The following is a 22247-nucleotide window of genomic DNA, read 5'->3' on the forward strand; positions in this document are numbered from 1 at the left end:
CTTATAAATATTACTGAATTGATGGATAATTTATCTGTAAGTTGATCATGCTACTGAAAGGAAATTCAATCTGAAGCATTGCTAGTGCAGAGAAAGATGGTGATGGGGGACAAAAGAGATCCAGACAAGCTTGAGAAGTGGGCCCATGGGAACCTTACCAGGTTCAACAAAGCCAAGTGCAAAGTGTTACATCTGGGTTGGGGTAACCCCAGGTACCAACACAGGCTGGGGGATGAACAGATCCAGGGCAGCCCTGCTGAGAAGGACTTGGGGGTGGTGGTGGAGGAGAGGCTGCACATGACCCAGCACTGTGCACTCACAGCCCAGAAAGCCAAACGTGTCCTGGGCTGCATCCAAAGCAGGGTGGGCAGCAGGGCCAGGGAGGGGATTCCGCCCCTCTGCTCTGCTCTGCTGAGACCCCACCTGCAGTGCTGCATCCAGCTCTGGGGTCCCAGCACAGGGGGACATGGGCTTGTCAGAGAGAGTCCAGAGGAGGGCCACCAACATGATTAGAAGAATGGAGGACCTCTCCTGTGAAGTCAAACTGAGCAAGTTGGGGATGTTCAGCCCAGAGAAGAGAAGTCTCTGGGAAAATCTTGTAGCAGCCTTCCAGTACCTAAAGGCTGGAGATACCCTTTTTAAAAGGGCATATAGTGATAGGACAAGAGGGATTGGCTTTAAGCTGAAGAAGAGTAGATTTAGGTTAGGTGTCAGGAAGAAGCACTTTACAAGTGAGGGTGATTAGGCACTGGAACAGGCTGCCCAGAGAAATTGTAGATGCCCCATCCTGGAAGTGTTCAAGGCCAGTTTCAATGGGGATCTGAGCAAGCTGGCCTAGTGGAAGGTGTTTCTGGGGTCAGTGGGGTTTGGAACTAGATGATTTTTAAGATCCCTTCCAACACAAGCCATTCTCTGAAAACTGCTGAGATCTGCTCAATGTGTGTGCAGTAACGAATGCTGTAGGGAAGACCTAATAAATATACTGGCAATGCAAAGATGAGTGCTTGGGGTTTGATGAGGTCCCAGCTGTTCTTTGGGCAAAAACTGTTCTGATTATGTGAGCAATGAGGTTTTTTTTTCCAACAGTTATCACAAGTGGCATAACACATTACAGTAAGACATACAGATTAGGTATTTTAAATAGTGTGCATACATACTAACTTGCTGCTTTACTACCAGATTATTTTTTTAAACCCATGGAAGTGATGCTGAAACTGCACAGGGCTTTTTGTTTCTTTCTAGTAAGAGAAGGGGTGTTTTTGCTTACCCTCTAGGAGAGAGTGTTTTCTGAGTTTTGAGGGTTTTTTATGAAGCAGAGTTCTTGACAAGTAAATATTAACTGATGGGCTAGAACTATCTAGTTTGTAGAGAAGCTTGTAATTTAAAATGGATCTGAGTTAGCAGTTTCATAATCTTGCTCATGAAAGTGTATTTGCCTTGGAGTTTGAGTGTCAAAATGTGGAATGGACACTCGGCTCCAATACTACAGGAGGACTGTTGAGCATATGGCATTGTCTTAAACTGATAGAAGGTGTTTTGCAATACTTTTGGACCAGTGTTAGGCTGTTCTCCTAACATTTTCATTAGTTATCTGGAGTGAGAAATAAGTCTATGTGGTCAGAGGGGGAACAAAATACAAACGCACGCTTGAACTAAATGAGATTTAAGTAAAACAAGAATGACTACGAATACTAGAATAAATTAACGATTTAAAGTGTTAAAAGTTAAATCCTTTGGACAAAACTGATTAATAAGAAAATAGAAGAGTCTGATGTAATGTGGCAAAATGTGAAGCAAAATTCAGCGGAAAGGAGAAAGGAGCCTCCTGAGACTCAGTTCTCTTTAAATCTTAGAATAATTTTGCCAAAGAACTGGTGGGAGTTCTGCTGTCTGAGACAATACTCAAAGGAACTCCTCTGCATTGATAAAGAATAAAGAGTGTCTGCTCCTTACTACTTGATACTTCTGTTTGACAAAATAAATGCTATATATGTTACCTCAACATCTGAGTCTTTTTTTCCCAATTCTTTCTAATTCTTACTGCTAGATTTGTTCCAGGACAAGACACAACCTGTTCTGTATTTGAGGCGTACAATGTACAATTAAGGGATATCATGTCTGATTTTCTCTCTGCTCTTAATTCATCTGTCTCATTTTTCCAGGCTATTAACCTGTCCAAGTATCCTGCTCTTATTGATTTCTTCTGTATACATGACTGTTAATATACTTCTATACAGATTAATGGTTCAAATGCATTATCATTCTTTCATAAAATAAAAAATTGTGAGTGTTCCTGCCTTCAGGAACATTATTTCTAGGCTTTGAGTCATATATTTCAGTTTAAACACTTAAGCCCTGTTCTGAATCTGTTTTTTCCCCTAGTGCACAGAACAACCATGTGTAATTAACAACCATGTGTAATTGTAAACAAAAACTTAGTAAGTGGATTTAGCCTTGGGCAGAGGCTAGCTCAGCAAATATCTACTATGTTATTTTTTTAAAAATACCCTGGAACTATGCATCTGATTCTTTTCTTCAGTCTTTAGCCAAGACTTGATGTTTTTAATTTGAAATTTGTAGTAAACCAGTGCATGGAGATCAGCAGCTGAGAAACACTAAATGAATTAGCTGGGATCCTTCTGGAGAAGAACTACAGATGGAGGTCATGGTTCAGTAGTAGTGGCAATGATCAGTTTGGGTTTGACTCAAAATGCTTTTTAAGTAGGCAGGTCCTGTTAAGAATTATAAAAGAGGTGCTCATATCTGAGTGTGCACACCATCAAGATTTTGGAAGTGTTCATGGTACCCAAAGGAAGTGTTTGACACATGAGTCTGAAGTGGAAATTCTGCAGTATCATTACATAGTAGTATTTAACAGCTCAAAAAAATGGTTGTAACCTCTCAGAATACTCCAAACGTCTTTTCAGTTTTCCTGTTTTCTGGGGGTTTTTTTGTGTATCATTCTGTCTCTGATTACATGGGCTAGTACTCCACATGAGTTTTTTAACTTAGTGGTGCCAGTGATTCGACTTATTGTCCTATAATAAGCAGTAAGAAACTGAAAAAGACAAAAGTACTTCCCTTGTAGATGAAATAACAATACCTTTCACTCTAGTTTTAATATAATGTTTGTTAAGTAGGTTTCTGGATGTGCTCTTCATGTGTATTCAAAACCTAGATTTTCTATATGACTTACCTTTTCCATATGCTGTTAAAGATGTGCAGGGAGATAAGATGACATCATTCAACACCTATGTTCATTTGGTAATACAGCTTTAAAGCCTTCGCCTTCAAAGAAACGGTGCAATTCCATCACAGCCCTAAAGGCAGCATCACAAGAAATAGTGTGCGCAGTTAGCCAGGAATGGAAGGATGAAAAGCATGGCATTCTTGCTGAAGGACAAAGTTATGCCAGCCTTGATGATGAAGGTACTGTCTTTCAAATCAACAACCTAAACAATGTTTTTAAAGGAATTTTATACAAGCTGTAGAAGTCCTATAACTAGAAAGCCCCCAAAATGGCTGATCTCTCAAAATCAGAGTCAGGTTATTCTTATGGAGGGAGTAGTTAGTAATATTTGGCAAAATGGACCTTCAGGAACAAGAGGACATCAGACTCAAAGTTTGTAATGTGATGTTAAACTTTCAGATTTCAGGACATCCTAGAAAAATGTATTCAGCCTAGGTAGTGAATTAAGGCTGTATAGCCAGTGCTATCCTTTTCACTGACCTTTAAACAAGCATGTCACATGAAGTGTTTTGAAGCTCAGTTCATTGTTCCCAAAGTCTTTTTGAAAAGTTACCAATTTTGCCCCTTTCAGAACTTGGCCACAGCCATGACAAAAGCAGAACCAATTGCCTAATCCAGTCTGACAAATGAGCCCTGGTAGCATGAGAATAGTTCCAGAACTGAGAAGAATTCATAACTCATACCTCTGTTTAATATTTGACTTTGGAGTTACTCTGTATTCTGCTGAACGTACTGGTTAGCAGCTGAAATTCACTCTGTAATAGAAAAGAGTGTGGGTATGGACATATGAATACTATCATCTCATCAATTCAAATGTTAAGAAACTTCAAGAAGCTGATGAGGGCACTATGGGACTCCATATACTTACATGAAGATTCCTGGGCTCAACTTGAAATGAAATTTGTTAATGTAGTTCTTTATTTCTGTATATGCAGTACTAGGTTCACACCACCGGCCGGATCTAGTGCCAAGCACTCAATCTCTGTTTGAAGCAGCTTCCTTGGCAACCACACTTTCTTCTTCTTCCTTGAATGTAGATGAGCACTGTCAACGTGATCAACCTACGCTCTATTCTAGCAGGTAAAGGCCATACACATGTTAGAGAATTCTCCACTGTTCTGCTAAAAGTCTAACATTGTGGTCAACAGAAGGAGGCTCTGCAAAAGAAGCAGCAGAAGGGGCAAGTGTCTCTGTAACTCGGTCTTTAACCTTCCCAGTGAAGGAGGGGTGCCAAAAGCCTGTAGGATTTATCATGTATTTGTTTGTAATTATACATATTGTAATTGGGAATCATGAAATAGAAAGCATAAACATGGCAAAAATGTTATATGAATTTTTCTTCATGTTCCAATACTAAATTGGATATCTAAATTTTGCTAGGCCTTAGTCTGTACCATAAACCAAACTACATTAAGGTCAGGGTATGAAGTGCTTCTTGTAACTTGGCTGTAGCCTAAAAGAGCTGCAGCAAATGGTGATGTGCTAAGAAAAGGAAAAGTTGTTCTTTATTCTGAATGTTCAGTGCTGAATGGTCTGCTTTAAATTCTTCCATAACAACCATTTTTTGGACTGAATTTCTATGAAACGTCAGCCATGGATGTGATTAGAGCCTGTCTGATTTTAATCCAGGAAGGATAAAAACCAGAAAGTCTTAAGAAAAGTTGTGCCAATGCTAGTGAGCTAGGTTGAATGTGATTTGAGTTGTTTGAATATAATTCAGCCTTGTTTGTCCAATATGATGCTTAAGCCAGTAAGTCTTACTGGGAGATAGTATCTGCATGTGCCTGTATGATCCCTTGTGCATCTGAAGTGTGCTGCGTTGTGTCACTTTGCCTGCTTGCAGATCTCTTTACTGTGTATTGAGCCATTTCTTCGCCTTTTTTCATCAAGAAAGGTAACCACTGAAGCATCTTGAATATTGTTCGGAATTGTGAACTACTCAATGCATAAATTTGACAAATGCACTCATGTGCCAAGATGTAGTTCTTTCCTGTAAACTGCATGTTGCCCAAAAAGATCAAGTTATTTTAAAAGCAATCTTGAGGCAGCAGGATTTTACCTTCTGTTAAATATTTGCCAACTGCGTTTACATAAAAGATAAAATGACTTGCAGCATTACTTGATGAAAGTGATATTTACAGCTTCCATTAAGTTGAAATAAATCTCACCGATGTGGCATCTCCCATATGTCTGATGGTTCCCTATAAAAATGTGGAATGAGGTATGTTTTGGGGTGTAATAAACATGAAGTTTTAATTGCAGAACGCAAATAGTTCTACACAAGCTTCAGGAAATAAAACTGCTGACAAATAAGCATCAGTAGAAATAGAGCTCATTCACTTCAACTTGTGTCAAAAGTTATCTGTAGGACTTCAATATTCATGATCTTTTACCAAGTTTTCCTTTGATAGAAATAAAGTTACAGAGTACCAGAGGGTTTTATTTGCTTTAAGCACCAAATAAAACTACAGAACTGCTTTGTATCAGCATCAGTTGGGAAAACAAAATGGTGTAGTTGTCTGAACAAAGAGTTCAGATTTAAAGCATTTCAAATATTCTTTGCTCTCTAAAAAATTAACTGTAAAGAAAAACCTATGAGTAAGTCCATTATATTTTCCTGTAAAGATACTCCAAAATAATTCTAAAATAAGGTTTTTAGCGGGTCTACACTTTGTATATCTAAACTCATTTGCTTTCCAGTTGTGATTCAGTCAATCAAGTAACCTCTAATACAAGACATGTTGCCAGCTATGTGATTAGCATGCTTATCTTACAATATCAGATTGTTAATATCTGCAGTCCGGGTATGGACTTCATCAGTACAAGAGGGCACATTCTCTAACACAGCAGACCTTGTACCAGCATTCACAGATGTGTGGTTCTCTCCATACCTTCTGCCAGAATATCTTACACAGTAGCCAAGAGATCTGCCATGGGGGTTTACCAACTAACACCTTTGCTGGTCTAGGTGTGCCCTCTTCAGCTGGGGCGTGGTGGCAGTTTTTAATTCTCATTAAGTAGTGGTGTGTGTCACAATCTCAGTATGTACAATTCACGAGGATTAGCTTCCCTGTCATAGCTAGTGGCTTTCTCTCAGGAGTTAAGAAAGCTGCTAAGCATGCTCAGTATGGAATCTTATTTCCATAAGATTCTGGGTACCTGCTGTTTTGTACCCACTTCTTTTGGCATCAGTTCAGGGAGGTCATTCCTTCTTCTTGGCACTAAATAATATATCCACCCAAAGTCTTACCTATGTTTTTATGGTTCACTTCAGGAACTTCAGTCCTCTCATAAGAAAAGCTAGCAAGGAAATAAAACCACCAAAAAACCCATGCTACAATGATGTACTGAATTGTAGATAGTTTTTTCTTGCCAGAGAAATTCTTTTGAATACTAGAAAATTATATGATGCAGGACTCATCATTTCACCATTTGTCTCTGATAAATAGAAAGCTTGGAGAAGTCTTTGAAACAAAGCCTGAATTAAAGATTTGTTTACAACCGTGAGCCTGCTTTCAATCTTTAAATATGTAATTGACTATGATATTCTGCTTTGTTATTTAATAGAATTACAGTTTAGCATCTTCTTCATCAGGCTTTTTCTTTGTTCTTCAAAGTAACATAGCACAAAGAGAGTACATGAATTTGCTTGTAACCTATCAGAAGTTTCTGGTTTAAGGTAATGAAGAGGGACAGGCCTGTGTGAGTAGTAATAATGGGATATCGGTACAGCTCCTTGACTCCCACTAGTGCTAATGACCAGTATGTGCCCATACCACTTAGGCAACAAATGCTGTTATTTTCCTCATTATAAAGAGAGCAGTAATACTTTCGGATACCTTGAAGCACACACCGTAACTTCTCTTTGGGTTTTGGTTTTTGTTCAGAATGACCCTCTGTTTCTGTTATCCATTAATGTAATACTTCCCCAAGGAGAGGCAAATGGCCTTTAACATAAGAAAGGTGATCAGCACCATCTCTCCTTGAGAGTTCAGCATTAGAAAGGGAGAAACTGCTGCTGCTGAGGTTAAGCAGACAGAGGTGACTTGATGAGCTGGAGCCAGATCCTGAGGCTGTGTTGTGAGGAGGGTTTTTGTAAAGCTAGATTGGTACAGATTAGAACTAGCATAACTAATTGGTAGATAATGTGGAGAAGTGTTTGGGGACTTGTGATTAAAGTGAAAAAGAGAGACTGAGCAGCAGTCATAAACATACAGCTTATTAGGAGTGTTTTTCCAGGCTGCAAGCTGGTTATTTTCACCAAGTTGTTGAAAACATAGAGGAAACCCAAGATGCTATCCAGACAGTGGGAAGAGGAATTAGTAACAGTATGAATGAAAGAGTAGTAGAGAGGGGGAAATGGCTGTATTTTTCAGCACAAAAAGAACTGGACCTAAAAAACAGAAGGAAAAGGGGAAAAAAAAAGACAATCATGACATACGTTATTCAGTAAATGTAGGCTTTCTTGTCAGAAGACGGCTGGCTTCTGTTCCATGAAGCTGTTTCTCAGTCAAGTGGTTTTGTCAAGTATTGCTTTAGTAAAGAACAGAATTGAAAATTTATTGATCTATTAAAATGTTCAAATATTTTCCATTCCTCAGGTAGGTTTATATTTGGTGCAGAGATATTTTAGTACCTAAAGGGTATGTTTTCCACTAGAAAGTGTAATATTTAGTCTAAAACCACTTCTTTGAAAGGGTTTATTTATTTTATCTTAAGAAATGTAATACTTATGTATTATATTAGGGATTATTTTTATAGAGGAAGTGATAACATTTTTTCCCCTTCCAGGAAAAGCTTTCCTATTAAGTACTGGTGAATTAAACTAAAGATGACAAATCTGAATGCCCTAAGTAGTATGACTCTTGTCTTACTTGACATTGCTTTTAGAAGTGCAAAGAGCTGAAGGAGGTCAATGCCTTTACAGGTGCTTCTGGAAATGTTTGAAACTTGTTTTAAAATATTTTAGAATGTTTCAAACTGTAGATGTTTTAAAATTCATGTTTTAAATAGTTCAAGAATACAGAAACTTTTTGTTCAATGTATATATAGCAGGTCTCATGGCTTCCAGTCCCAAACACAAAAAAAAAATCCCATGATGTATAAAGGGGTGCTTCACCTCTCTCTTTAGAGCAAGATTCTTTGGGCTGTATAAAGAGGACTGCGGAATTCTTCTGATATGTCTGAGCCTAGGGGAAAAATCTGTATGAAATCCAATTCTTCTTTATGCATTCTATGTCTCATTTCTGTAAGATGCATATCTAATACGCTCTTCTGCCTTCTCTTTCTTCTTCTTCCTTCTTATCTGTATATTTTTCAATTTTTTGTTTGCCTTACTTTATTGTTGCTGTTTCTTAGTGGAGACCACTTGAAATTTTAGAAGGCTTTGAGGAACTGTGGGGTTTTTTCTCTTATAGAGTCAAGTTTCCTGAAGCATCCAGACTTTGAAATGTCCCATGGCTTGATATTTTGTCAAACAACCTCTTCAAAGAGAGTTTAGAAAATAAAAGTTAAATTTTCTGCTGTTTTTTCCAGTGGTAAGGGTTTGTAGGTATTGGTTTTTCTGTTGTAAGTAATATTAAGCACCCCTTTTGCCGGTCTGGTGTTCCACGTAAACAAACTTCTCTGTGTTAAGTTTGAATGTTCTGTCTGTCCACCCACTACTCTTAGCTTCTGAAGCTTAGACAACTTCATCTGAATCTGATTCAAAGTGGATTAAATTCATGCAAGCTTCATGATAATAAGCAGTTGGGTGGAGGAAAAAGACTTGAATCCTTAAATGCTATGAACAGATGCACTGAGACACTGGGGGTATCCCCATGGGAAAGAAAATTTGACTATGATTGAAGCAACATGTAATCGCGGCTTAAAGAAAAACAAAGCTTTCCCAGTTCTCTAGTGATGGAATTATTTTTGCTTCTTTTTTCTTTTCTTAATTAAGAACCAAGATCAAATAGAACGTTTCAGCCAGAGGAGGGCAACAGCATAGTTGAGCATGCTCCTTGTGGCTGTTCATTACTGAATGAGAGAAAGTACCTGTGCTATTCTTTTTTGCTTGGCTTTTCTTTTTCAACCTAAGAATTAAGGATGAGAACTGAGTGCACTGTGAAACGATATTAAAATATAGTTCCTCTGAATTGTTCTTTCTGAAACCCTGTGTATATGGGGGTTTCACTTGTTCTCTCCCATGCCACCCCCAATTTGCCTTACTAGTCTCATTAAAACAGGCAATAAATGCAACTATGATGATGCTATTGCAGAAATTTGAATTTCAGTTACCAGCTGCTGACAGCATGTGTATTGCTGTTAAGAGATTAGTTACAAGATTTTTGGTTTTACTCTTTTATGCTGCTCAATAGAATTCAAGTTACACATGTGCGAATAGTGCTAAGTCACCGGGACCTGGGTCATCCTGGTGCAAGAGAAATAGTCTTTCTTTTGAAAAGGTGTCTAGTGCATTATATAATAAAAGGAATATTGTAATGTCGTGAATGTAAAGCTCTGCTCCAGTATGATATTGATTCATTATTGTCGAGAATTTGAATCTCAACTTTGCATGCTAGTTTTGCCCTTTCTGAAGTTCTATCCCATCTGAAATATACTTAAAGTAGTGCAAAGGGAGGGGGAAATTAGTCATATCTGGACTAATGGCTGTAACCATGCTTTCATACCAAGTTGTAATCCAGAATTTTTGCTTATCATTTTGTCTGTAAATAGGTAAGAACTTTTAAAATATGTATCTCTGCACAACTGACAGTTGAGTTTTCAAGGCAGCCTGGAGCCTAGTTTCTGGCAGCTAGTGAGGACATGAGATAATGGACATCCGATTCCATTAAAACACCTTTGAGAGTTTTGGCTTTGTGGACTAAGTGTATTATGAAATAAGATTTCTGTGTAGATACATTTGCATTATTTCTGAAAAGCAGAGAACAAAAAAATTGATCTATGAATAAAGTAGTAGAGTGCACCTGCTCTGTAAACATCACTTCCTTGCATAGGTGTACTTATTACAATACAACCTCGTTCTCCCACTTTTCCTTCTGTACTTTTGGCTTCAAGTGATCTGTGTCTGCATGGAAAAGTCCAATGTTACTAATGTTACAATGTGCCTAATTGCTTACTCTTTTTTTCCCCTATTTTGAATTACGAAATGCTGCCAAAATTTACACCATGTGGAAGTAATATGCTTTGAGATTAATGAAATTATGTGACATTTACTGTGACATAGTTTCATACTTTAAATAAGTATTGAAGTTCAGAAATAGCATTACTTTCTGATAAAACTTCAGTAAATGCAAAAATAAAATCTGAGGTTTCCATACGTTAGTCAAATAGGAGCTTCCAGTTATCTTGCCATTGCCAAAACATCTATATTTTTTTATTTACATTCCTTTTTTTTTAAAGTATTTGAAGATTTTTATGTTTAATAGAGAAACTTAATTTTAAATTTTCAGCTATGACTGGGCTCTTTGGATTTTTGGTTGATTGTAGTCTCTCTTCTCTTTGCAGTAAAGGGTTACCTTCGAGTTCAACATTCACTCTGGGAGACAGTGCCATCTATTTGACTTCAGAACAGAGCACGTTGGAAACGGAAAATGATAATGCTTCAGTTTTGGATGTCTACTTAGTAAGTTGCCAAACTGTTTCTGATGGGCTTTTTCACCTGTAATTCCTTTGACTCAGGCTCAGTAAGTGACTAAAATACCTGCTTAACTTCAAGATCGAGAAGTTTATTGAGGTATTTTTCGTATGAAACATGCATAAGTTTGCATAAGCAAATCCCTAAAGAATCTATATGCCTATTAACTATTGCATTAATAAAGAAGTAGAACAAACCACCTTTCAGTTTTCCTCTAATGGTAGGGGGTCTTTTCTGTTATTTGTTTTCCACTGGAGGAAAAAAACCCAAAACAACAACAACAACATCTTTCCTCTTCATGTAGAGTACTCCACAATGTAGAAATTAAATTTTCTCAGAGTGGAAAGTTCTGTGCTTATGTCGGTGATTTTGAAGCCAGTGAAGTAGATCTCAGTGTGAAGTATGTTAATGGCCCCTTTCCTGCTTTGAAGGGTTGTCCAGTTGTGATGGCTGATACATTAAAAATGTATCTTTTCTTCACTGTTTCGGTTCCTAGTGAGTAATTTATCTGACTGCTGAAAGATAAGCTCAAGTCTGTCTTTTGTTGTCTTCATGTCACCTGGGTTTCGGAAGTTCTCTTGGTATCTACAGCTCCCATTCCACAGACATAAAGGCTGTAGGCACCCAATTCCAGTTCCAGTTGAGTGAATTTTTGTGCATCTAATTGTTTTAGGCTCTTCTGAAATTGTCAGTATAAATGCAGGAGGCAGGTATGTTAAGCTTGGTATTTCTTCCAAAGGCTTATTTTCATAAAACATAAGCAATTCTGAAATTATTCTAGTAATATTTCCCCTTGACTTTCATGGCAAGAATTGTACCAGAAATGAAGAATCAAAAGAGGGAAGTCTGTTCATGTTTCTAATAAATGTTTCAGAGAGACATGGTTGTTTCCTTTCTAGATTAAGTTTATTGCATTCTTTATTTTTCTTATCCCCAGAGTTACCTGATTTTTGTCTTAAGAAATCCAGAATATCTTAGAATCATAAATCAGCTCAGGTTGAGGGGGCCTCAAGAGATCATCCAGTCCAACATTTTGAGGAAAAGGGAGCCTAGATAACTTTATCTAACACCCTTTTCCACCACAGTTTAAAAACCTCCAGCAATGGGAACTCTGCCACATCCCTGAAAAAGTTGTTCCAGTGATTGGCTATTTGTTCAGAAAAAAAATTTCTTGTGTTGAGATAAAACAGGTTTGTGTCTGATCTTACATCGAGATGAAATATGTTTGTCACATTCTCTTTTTCTGTAGGCTGTGCCTCTGATGTTTTTTTCCTTCTTATTAACCAGCAACACATAAGTATGTATAGTACCCAGTTAATAGCTACTAATTTAATAGTCCAGCACACTTAGGGGAGTTGTTGTCTGTCCTACTTCCACTGACACAAAACAGTAGCAAGTACCAGTGGCCAATTAGATGTAGAATTGACTTGGTTATCTGTGACCACAAGCAGCCCATTAAATCAATCTGTTGCTGTAGGACTTGTGTTAGTTTGGCTCATTGCTAATCCAATGTTGACCTGAATCATCTGTTCAACATCATAAAGTTCAACAAAGAGGGACTCAGAAATCCTGAAATGTTACAGGAAGCAGACAAATTACTAATTACACACAACCTAACCTTGCTAGCAGATTAGCTGACTTAATTAATTGTGCTTTTAACTAACTAATTTGAGAGTAGGACCCAGAGCTGTGATACGTGAATGCTCATAAGCAAAGCATGGATGAGCATATATGTGTACTAGAGTAGGGGGCAATGCTTCCCAACCCTTTGCAAAGGAAGAATCCTAAGTCCAACCACCTCAAGTACATGTATACCAAAGCATGAATTCAGGACAACAAGAAGAGGAACTGCAGATCCATGCCTAGTCTGAGAGTTATGATGTGGGAAGCTTGGTGGGAAGATTCACTTCTTGGTTGGAAGATCTCAACAGATATCTACAAGCTCTTGTAAAGATAGAAAGATACAGTGAAGCTGCACTTCATAAAAAAAAAAAAAGAGAAATCTGAGTGGATGAAGGCAAGCTTTGGAGACCAAAAAATATCTATCAAATGTCTTAGGATCAAGATTAGATGATTCATCACCAAGGAGGATCTTCTTTTATGTGTATGTTCCTGGCCTTCACACCAGGATGACAAGGCTGACGTAAACTTACTTTGGCTCTTCAAGCAAGTATCGAGCCAAAAGAACCTGGCTGTCAAGGGTGACTTCAATTACCCAGGCATTTGTTGGGAGAATAGTACAGCAATGCACAAGTTGTCCATGAATTCTTGGAATACATGAGGGCTTCCATCCTGCTAAGTGTGCTGGTCATGTTGACTAGGGACAATGCATTGCTAGATTTACTGCTCACAAACTGAAAAGACAATGTAACTTCAAATGATAGCCTTGAATGCAGCAATCACAACAACACTGTGGGTTTAAGATCCTGCTGAGCATACTAAAAACCAGTATTAGGACAAAGACCCAAAGACAAGCCAGCTTCAGTACACTCAGAGCCTAGATGCGAGGGATTTTATAAGCAGCATGCGTGGAGAGCAAACCAGCATGTGAGTGCTAGGAGCTTTTAAATAACATCCTGCTGGAAGTACAATAACAGTCCATTTCCTACAAAGGGAAAGGAAGAAGGCAGAACAAGTGACTTCCTAGGCTTAACAATGAGCTTTTGAGTGTTAAAAGCAAAAAAGCAGCACACCCTCCATGGAAAAGTGATCAGATACCCACTGGGGACTACAAGATTCTTGCTAGGGCATGTAAGGTTGCACACATGAAGGTCAAGGCTCAGCTAGCTCTGGAACTGGGCAGAGATAGCAAGGAGAAGAAATGGCTGATCAGATAAGCAGTTAAGCAGAAGCCCAGGGAAGACACAGACCCATTACTAGACAGGGCAGGGAAAAAGTTACTGATAATGTTGGCAAGACACAGGTTCCTAATACCTCCTTCCTCCTGATCAGTGTTTTACTGAGGCTGGCATGTTGTAACATGGGCCCCATGTTGTAACATCTCCATGAATGATCTGGATGATGGGATCAAAAGCACCCTCCCCACGTTTGCTGTGTCACTGAACTGGGTGTTGAGGTGGACACATTGCCAGGGAGAGCCACCTTTCAGAGACACAAACAGGCTGGAAGACTGGGTCACAAGAACTGTGTAAAGTTCAACCAGGAGAAGTGCAGAGCCCTGCACCTGGAATGACATCACCGAAGAGCCCAGCCAGGCTACGACGTGAGCTGTGGAACAGCCTTGCCAAGAGGAGCCCGGGGTCCCAGTGGACAGCACACAGACACCAGGCCAGCAGTGCACTGCCGCAGCTACCGAGGCAAAGTGCTGAGCTGCAGCCATGGGGCACTGCTAACAGAGAGAGATGTGATCCTCCCACTTCACCAGCGCTTGTCAGACTGCACATGGAGTGGTGTGTCCAGCTCTGGCCCCCACAATTCCAAAACAGATATGGACAGACTGAAGAGGGGTCAAAGGAGTGCTATGAAGATGGTCAAAGATGGGGAGAACCTGTCATTTGAGGAAAGACTGTAAAAGTTAGGTGTTTTCAGTCCACAGAATATTCAGGAGGGACCTCAACACAGTTTTCCAAAACTTAAAGCATGACTACAGAGAGGATTGAGATCCTCCTTTTCTCTAGGGGCAGTGGATACAAGTTGTAGTGAGGGAGGTTTCCTCTCTATATAAGAAATAAACTGTTTTTATAATGAGAATTATTTACAATGAGCATGATTTTATAATGATGAATGATTCACTGGAACAACCTCCCCAAGGATGTGGTAAAGTACCCATCACAGGAGGTTTTCAAGACGCAGCTGGACAGTGATGCTTGGTAATCTCACCTAGGCTCCCTTTCCTGCAAAGGGTTGAATTAGACAGCTTCTTATGGTCCCTTCAGCCTGGGCTGTTCTTTGGTTCTCTTGGCTCCATTTATACAGTGAAACCATTTCTTCTTGATAGCTTTTGAATTTAGTTTATAAAGCAACAGTCTTATTTAACAGTAATACTGTGAAGCACTGTGAAGTACTTCTTTTTAGGTTTGAAGTCTGTAGGGTAGATGGTAGAATGCTCTGAAAATCCACCTTAGTCCAGTGTCACTATGGAGAGCCATAAAGTGATAATTCCACTTAGAAAGTAAGGAATAACTTAAAAGTCACTTACTCCTTCTGTTCTGCAGTGAAGTCTTAAATTGTTTGATTGAGCTTTCTGTCACTGAAAAAGCAACATGTGCAATTATAAACTATCCTACTGTGTTTTCTTAGCATTCCCATGAAATTATTTATAAAGATAGCTGATATAATATACTACAATATCAGTAAAATCAGAGTAGTAAGGCTTAGGTATTTAACTGATTTACTTCAAGTAGGCTTGATTTCCACTACACTTCCAACAGAAAAAGGACATGAGTGTAAATAGCAGTGACAAACTTTAAAGTTTGTTTCATTGTGATGCTGTATATTTTAAGTCATCTGGTAGTAAATATGGGATTTAAATAAATAAATATATGTCCTGTCTATTGGATTTTAAATAAATATATGCCCTGCCTATAGGATTTCATTAATGAATTATTTTTTGCTTACAGAATACTTCTGTATATTTAACTACAATGAAATATTCCTGGGTAGCACAGAAATATTCACATGGAAATACAGCATTGCCTCCCGTTGTTAAAGGAAAGGTTCATAAAATTTATATATAATTTAAAAGTCACTGCTACTGAAGATATGGATTGATAAGGGCTTCAGTAAAATAAAATAATGGAATAACTGTAGTGATGAGCAAGCCCAGTGTATTTAGAGCCTGGTTAATGTAGCTATGATTTGTGTCAGACGAATTGCATAGATTATACTATTACATTTAAAATTACTTGTGGTTATTTCCAAATGCCAATCTTATTATAGGAGTTTGAGGTCTTAAAATAATACTGAAGATTAATTTTGTATTTCAAAGCTGCTGTAGATGCATAGGTAAGCAGATTTACAAATACTGGCCTATAAAATGCCTGTTCAGAAACTGTCAAAGCTTTCTGACTCTTGTTACTCTTCAGTACTCCTTTTCTTCTGTACTCTCTCCCATAATTTCAATTAAATTGTAATCATGGTGCAGTTTTCTTCAGGATGCTGTTGTGGAATAATAACAAGTGCAGCTGAAATTAAAGCAATTCCCAGGCAGAATACATGTAAAAACAAGCTAAAAGTTGTACAGTCACACTGCACAGCATACCTCAAATTTGGTATGTTGCTCTTTTTATGGAAGCTTCAGTTTCTCTGTCTCACCATTTCCTCTGAAGATACTGGTGGAAAACATGATAGAACCAAAATTCTGGGAGAAAGGAATTAAGACCTCCTCCATTATAGGCATCTTTTCTTTTCCCTGAGAGCATAATAAGCCTTAAAATACTATGTGCACATGGTAGAACCAATCAAGCACTCTCCTCAAAATAGAATCTTGTTTAAGGCTGAAAGGGGAAAACCAACTTGTTTTAGGCACTAAGGTTAACTGCTCCTTTCCTCTGTTATCTCTGTTTTCCCTGTATCCATCCATGCATTTCCCTGTATCCATCCATGCATTCCTCCTCTCAAAAAGGAGAGGAAAAAAAAGGCCTATGTCTCTCATAAAACTGAAACCTGGTCAGAAGTGAAAAACAAACGAGCACTTGAACATAGTTTGGCAGAGGTGTTCTTGCAGAAGAAACATTATGTAAGAAGGAACATTTCAGTCACCCTTGCATGAAAATCAGACACAGGAATTAGGTGCTTGATTAGATTAAAAAGGTACCAATTGAAATGACAGGCAATACATTGGCTTAGTAAGCCAAGTGCTAAAATGCCAGCACATATTATCACTGAACTACATGTTCTCATGCCTGGGGCTTTTAAAACACTGTAAGAGGAAATCAATCAGCTCAAAAACATATGCATGGAAAGGGAACCAGGAGCACAAAAATGCTCCAAGACAAAAAGCCTCAAGTAGGTTCAAACATTGTAAATCCACTATATGTACAGTGTGAGACATCTCAGGCAGCAACTATAGGAATGAATCCTGTAGTGTCATTTGTGCATTATTTATCATTTTGGACCAAATTGCTACAGCCAAACTGAGTTTTTATTTTAAAAAAAAAAAAAAATCCTTTGTCTGTAATCAATGTAACCACAAAAGTTGTGCAGTGGATACAATGTTGCCTATAGGATCGTGTTCTGCACCTTGAAATAGATGGATTTCTTTCCAGAATAGTATCACAGGACTGGACTGTACCTGACATAAATATGAACATCTGAAAATCTCTTCTCCTTAAAATGGCATTAGTACCATCAATAGTATTTCTGTGATTGACTCATACAGTTAGCAGTTGCTAAAAGTTCCTGTCCGGGTCTCTTTTCTCCAACTCTGTTATGCACATTTTATTGGAATTTTTCACTGAAATGCTTTGGAAGGGTCAGAGGAAAGGAAACAAGAACAAAAGCTAATCATAGTTCCATTGTATAATTAGTGGAATAGCATAAAACCAGCATCAGCAATACCGATAGCCGTGTTAGTGGAAAGCAGTAAAAAGTCCAGTGAGTCAGAAGTTGTGCGGAGTGATCACTATATTTGTCAGAAATGGATATGCAGTCATTCATATCTGAGCTTTCAGACAGAAACAAGATGGTGCTACTGCAAATTTTGATTAATTTGTCTTGGCTTCATATAACATTATTTTGTTTATTGGTACTAGCATTTTTCAACTTTTTTTGCCAAACTGATTCTAAAACAATTTAATTACAAGTCCTTGCTAGCTTTACATTATATTAGTTTTAGAATACCACTTTCTTTAATTTTACTCACTTGTCCAACAGTTTCACTTCACGTATTAAATGGTTCTGCATTTTCTAAGTACTTAACTGCCTTAGCACATTCAGGCGCGAATACGACAGTCAACTTTACTTGCCAGACCACAGTTCCTGAGAGAGAGAGAGAGGACAGCCCCTGAGAAATTGGCACTATGCTCAATGGCATCAGTGATTATGAACACCCTAACACTGGTGCTCAATACAGTAGGAAGTTTAAAGGTTGTCACAGAACAATGGTTAAAGGGCTAGTGCTAAAAGTCATAACAAAAATATTAATTTAAATCTAATGGTTACTTTTTAAGATAAGCTTAAGAAATGCCTTCAGATATTTTTTGTTCATAATCAAGATTAGACTGTTGTCAGACTATTCAAAGGTTAGTTAAGTGCTTGTATCAAAAAGCACAATGTAAAGGTGACCTTAAAAAACTGTTTAATGAATGGAGCCTTACACCTTCGTAATGTTTTTTAATAAGATTTTAGAGAAAGGTCATTACAGACCCCTTTGTTTTGGTTTTGTGTCTTGCTCCATTTTGGATATATTAGCTGAGATGCATTCAATTTACTGAAATATATTCTTCAGCTGTCAGTTTATCCTTAGTTTGAGTTGTAATAATAAGATGTTCAGCAAAGAACAGTTTCTTTTCAATTCATCCCTAACTCTACAGGGATGCCAAGAAGTGATCAACCATTTCTATTCCATAAAGGTAGTGTAGAAAACTCTAATCCATTAATATTATTAAGGTGTTGTTTGGGGTTTTTTGTGAAATAGAATAAATGGAATGATTGCTCCAACATTGACTAGAACATTAATTGTGCCGGAAAGTTTTTTGATAGGTATGATTTTTCATCTGGGGAAAGAGTATCATGTGGAAGTTGACAGCACTTTTATTCATGATGTATGAAGACTGCCACTTTTAAGTAGTAAATGTCACTGTTCTGCAAGATAAAAATAAGCTGTTGTGAATTGCTGAGTGCTCTCAGATTGTTCTGTCCTCTCTGACATCCAGAGTGTTCAGCATTTTGCAGCAGCAAGTAGTTCTAATTCACATAATACAAGTGTACGGCAATGCTTGCAAAACCCATAGGGGTTAGCTGCTGTACAAAAAAAGAGACCCAATGTTTTTGGATCAGTGAGACCCAAAAGAGATCCAGTGCCTTTGATTAGGGATCAAGGTCATAAGAGAATCACTGCCAAATTGTACTGCAGCCTGTTTAGGGGAAGAAAGATGCTACCTGTTTATAATTCTGTAAGAAAATAAGTAAACACAACTCTTAACTTGTCATTTCTTTATTTCCAGTAACAAATAATACATGAAGAGTAAAACTAAGAGGAGTGACCATGGTCAATGAAAAGCACTTTCTGCACTCCTCGTTTAAGAAGAAGAAATTTGCTGAGCCTAACAGACAAAGAGTAATAATCAACTGAGCTTATTCTTAGAAGTGCCAGGATCTTTGAACCATAGAGGGGATTGATGGACTTGACAAAAATGAAACATTCCACACTCTGCTGTCATCTGCTGTTGCTTGCTCAACTGTGAAGAACTGTGTATTCCGGCTGCTTTCTACAATATTGCCAATCACCTTTTTTGGACTTCAAAGTGATATTTTCTTATCAGTTCTCTAGTGATTTCATTTGCATGCATTCTGTAACTATGCACAAGCAAAATCTATTACCTGCTTTACCTATTTAAAAATAAGCACAGTGGTGTATAAAATCAATTTCATTTTTTTTTACCCCCTCAGTCCTAATTGCTTAGGTCCACATCAGTGGAAATTGGAACTGATGTTGTACAAGGGTTAGGGCAAATGTCTACACATACCATATGAAAATGAGCCTCTAAAGATACTTTCACTGTTGGTAAAAAGGAGATAAAAATGTTATTTATAACAAGGCCTTATGTTGTGTACATATATTGTCCTTGAAATATTTTTGATTTTGCTTTATTTCTTGTAAAAGAGAAATTCTATAACTTATTTAGAAAATACTACTGTAAACTATAGTTTTATTGATGAATAAAAGATTTTATTCTGAAGGCTATCACAGCTGTCATCCTGCTGTTGATCTATACTGGACTTATATGTTCTTGCATTTCTCTACCTTCGTGAGACAGTCTCAGGAGGCCTCTTGAGATATGACAAACATGGCATCTGTTTCACCAGTTCTATAATGAAAAGGGAAATCTTGAAATTAGAGCAGGAAGGGCAAAGGAACGTACTCAACAGGCACCACTTTACAAAACCATTTCAGGTTTTTCAGTATGGGCAATCGTTTTAGGGTAACTACAGAAATTCTTTTGGTTCCCTAATTTTCCAAGTAACAGGGAAATAATCCCAAATGCCAGTGATCATCAGTCCAAGATTTTCATGCTTTGATGCAGTGGTGTATTTAAAAATTTGCACAGGTGTGTCACTTAGAAAGCTACCAAAGTTATTGGTAATAACATGTGTCTTCTAGGAGTAGGCGTAGTAAACCTGCTAAATTGACAAAAACAGAATTTGGCATTTTAAGTCCTAGAATTATGCGTTGTACCTGTATAGAATTTTTCATTTAAGGATTTGGTGTGGTGGATTTTTTTGTTTTGGCTTGGTGGGGGATGGTGGTGGTGATTTTGTTTTGTTTTACTTTGATATAATCCTATAATCCTGAAGAGTAAGAAGGTATTATTCCTTAAGTATGCACAGTATAGAGAAATTTAAAGGGATTTGGGGTTTTTTGCTTTCTAAGTATGCAGAGCCTAAGGCTTCACTTAAAGCATGTATCTCATGATTACCACTTTTCTAGGCTTTAAAATTAGACAGCTTAATCTCAGCAAGATAATTTTTCTGCAGCATTCCTCAGAGAAAAGCAAAACCAATCTGCATGCCCTATGAGTAAAAACATTTTGTACATCTGTGTCAAGTGTCTGATCCTTCATGTGCAGTGTACAGGATATTTGGAATGTGTCTCTATGCAAAGCAGATACTTGTCATTAGTCTTATTTGGGGGAAAACATTTAAGCACCCGATTAACCTTCATAAAGAACACGCAGGACAATTTTTCCCCAATTGCCTAGTAACTGTAGCATCTGAATCATTTGTTCTTAGGAAGAACCCAGAGGATATACAACTTAACTGCAACAATTCTGTCCAAAATCAGAATGTCTATACCAAATGATTCAGACTGAGACATCCTTTGTCCCTTGAACACAGTAATTTATAAATCAAAACAGTCATTTAACAATTGAAAAAGGAAATCCTGTATGACTATGGAGCCTACTGAGGAAACTTTCTCCAAAGCATGTGCACTTAAAAGTTGTGTGTGTGTGTGTGGTTAATGATCAACATCTTGGAACTCATTTTGCTCTCTAGTGCACAAAACGGTATAAATTTTCAAACATCAAAGAGCACAGGATTTTGTAGGGATGTGCACGTTTCATGTTTAAGCATTTTGGTTCTCTTCATCTTGCATTAGTGTTTCACATTGGTAGCACTTGATGAAAATTTAAAGACTTTTAAACGTATCTGTAGAGCTGATGAGGCAGGTCATGTCAAATAAAAATAATATACAGAAAGCACAATCAACTCCTGGGGGTATAAAGTAACATATTGGTCTGTTTCTCCATGTCTAAACAGATGGAATTTGCCACAGGGAGCAAAGAAGAATTAGGTCACAGAGATGGGCTAGCTGTGGGCAGTGGCATTTGAATTACCTGGCCCTGCAAGCTGGTCAGAATGAAACAGCACAGGTTGATGCCAGCTTAGAGAAAGGTAGGGAATAATTCCAAATTTGTGTTATCTGACCTTGTGACTTAATCATATGGCATTCAGAAATGAAGTTTTGCCTTTGGTGGTAGCACCACCAAATAGTTGCCCTCAGTTAATAAAAAATAAAACAAAAGCCCTCAAACAAACAAAAAAAAAACCCAAACAAACAAACAAAACCCCCAGCCAAACAAAAAAACCCCACTTTGTGTCCTTGTACTATAATTCAATGGTTTGAAAAAACACATATCCCACCATCTATTTTCTTGTTGACTCTGCTTATACTTCAAGCAATTAAATTTCATATAACTCAATGGTATTTTCCCAAACCCTTACCACTAGACAGTGATAAAAGAGTTATCACTAGCACACTCCACCTGTTCTTTGTAGAAGGCATTTGCTGAAACATTTCCAGTGGTGTATGCATTTGCTTGAAGTAAAAAAATATCAGCTCTTTCCAGACTGGATGTATGGGGCCTGACCCTGCAGCACGTCTGCATCTAGAACTCCTTCACAGGTATTTTACACCAGCATAAAAAGATACTGATACCAGTACCGTGATATAAACAACATTAACCTAAGGGACAGGAATCAATATGAAAAACATTAAGAAATCATTGTTAAAATTGCTAAAACCTAACTTGAGCCCGTTAGAAGTTGTGTGACTCATCCTTGCTTGGTAGTAGCATCTTGTAAAATTCATTAACCTGAACTTTACAATTGAATTAATTGCTGTTAACTTTTTAAAAGATTTGGTATGTGAAATTGCTAATACTAGAGAAAATATTT

At 37.8% G+C, this 22247-nt stretch overlaps 1 protein-coding gene across 7 annotated transcripts in view; it reads left to right on the plus strand.

Moving 5' to 3' along the window:
- The window catches only part of PIP5K1B (phosphatidylinositol-4-phosphate 5-kinase type 1 beta), a 94000-nt gene extending 74245 nt beyond the window's left edge, over positions 1–19755 (plus strand). For all 7 annotated transcript variants that reach the window (XM_039566892.1, XM_039566894.1, XM_039566896.1 and 4 more), the window contains 4 exons: positions 3274–3429; positions 4186–4330; positions 10760–10877; positions 19016–19755. In XM_039566892.1, the coding sequence (XP_039422826.1) occupies positions 3274–3429; positions 4186–4330; positions 10760–10877; positions 19016–19018 (422 nt within the window). In that variant the 3' untranslated portion in view covers positions 19019–19755. The remainder of the gene's footprint in view (positions 1–3273; positions 3430–4185; positions 4331–10759; positions 10878–19015) is intronic.
- Positions 19756–22247: the final 2492 nt, after the last annotated feature.

The sequence above is a fragment of the Corvus cornix genome, chromosome Z (genome assembly GCF_000738735.6).
Source record: "Corvus cornix cornix isolate S_Up_H32 chromosome Z, ASM73873v5, whole genome shotgun sequence".
In the NCBI taxonomy this organism is placed as follows: Eukaryota; Metazoa; Chordata; class Aves; order Passeriformes; family Corvidae; genus Corvus; species Corvus cornix.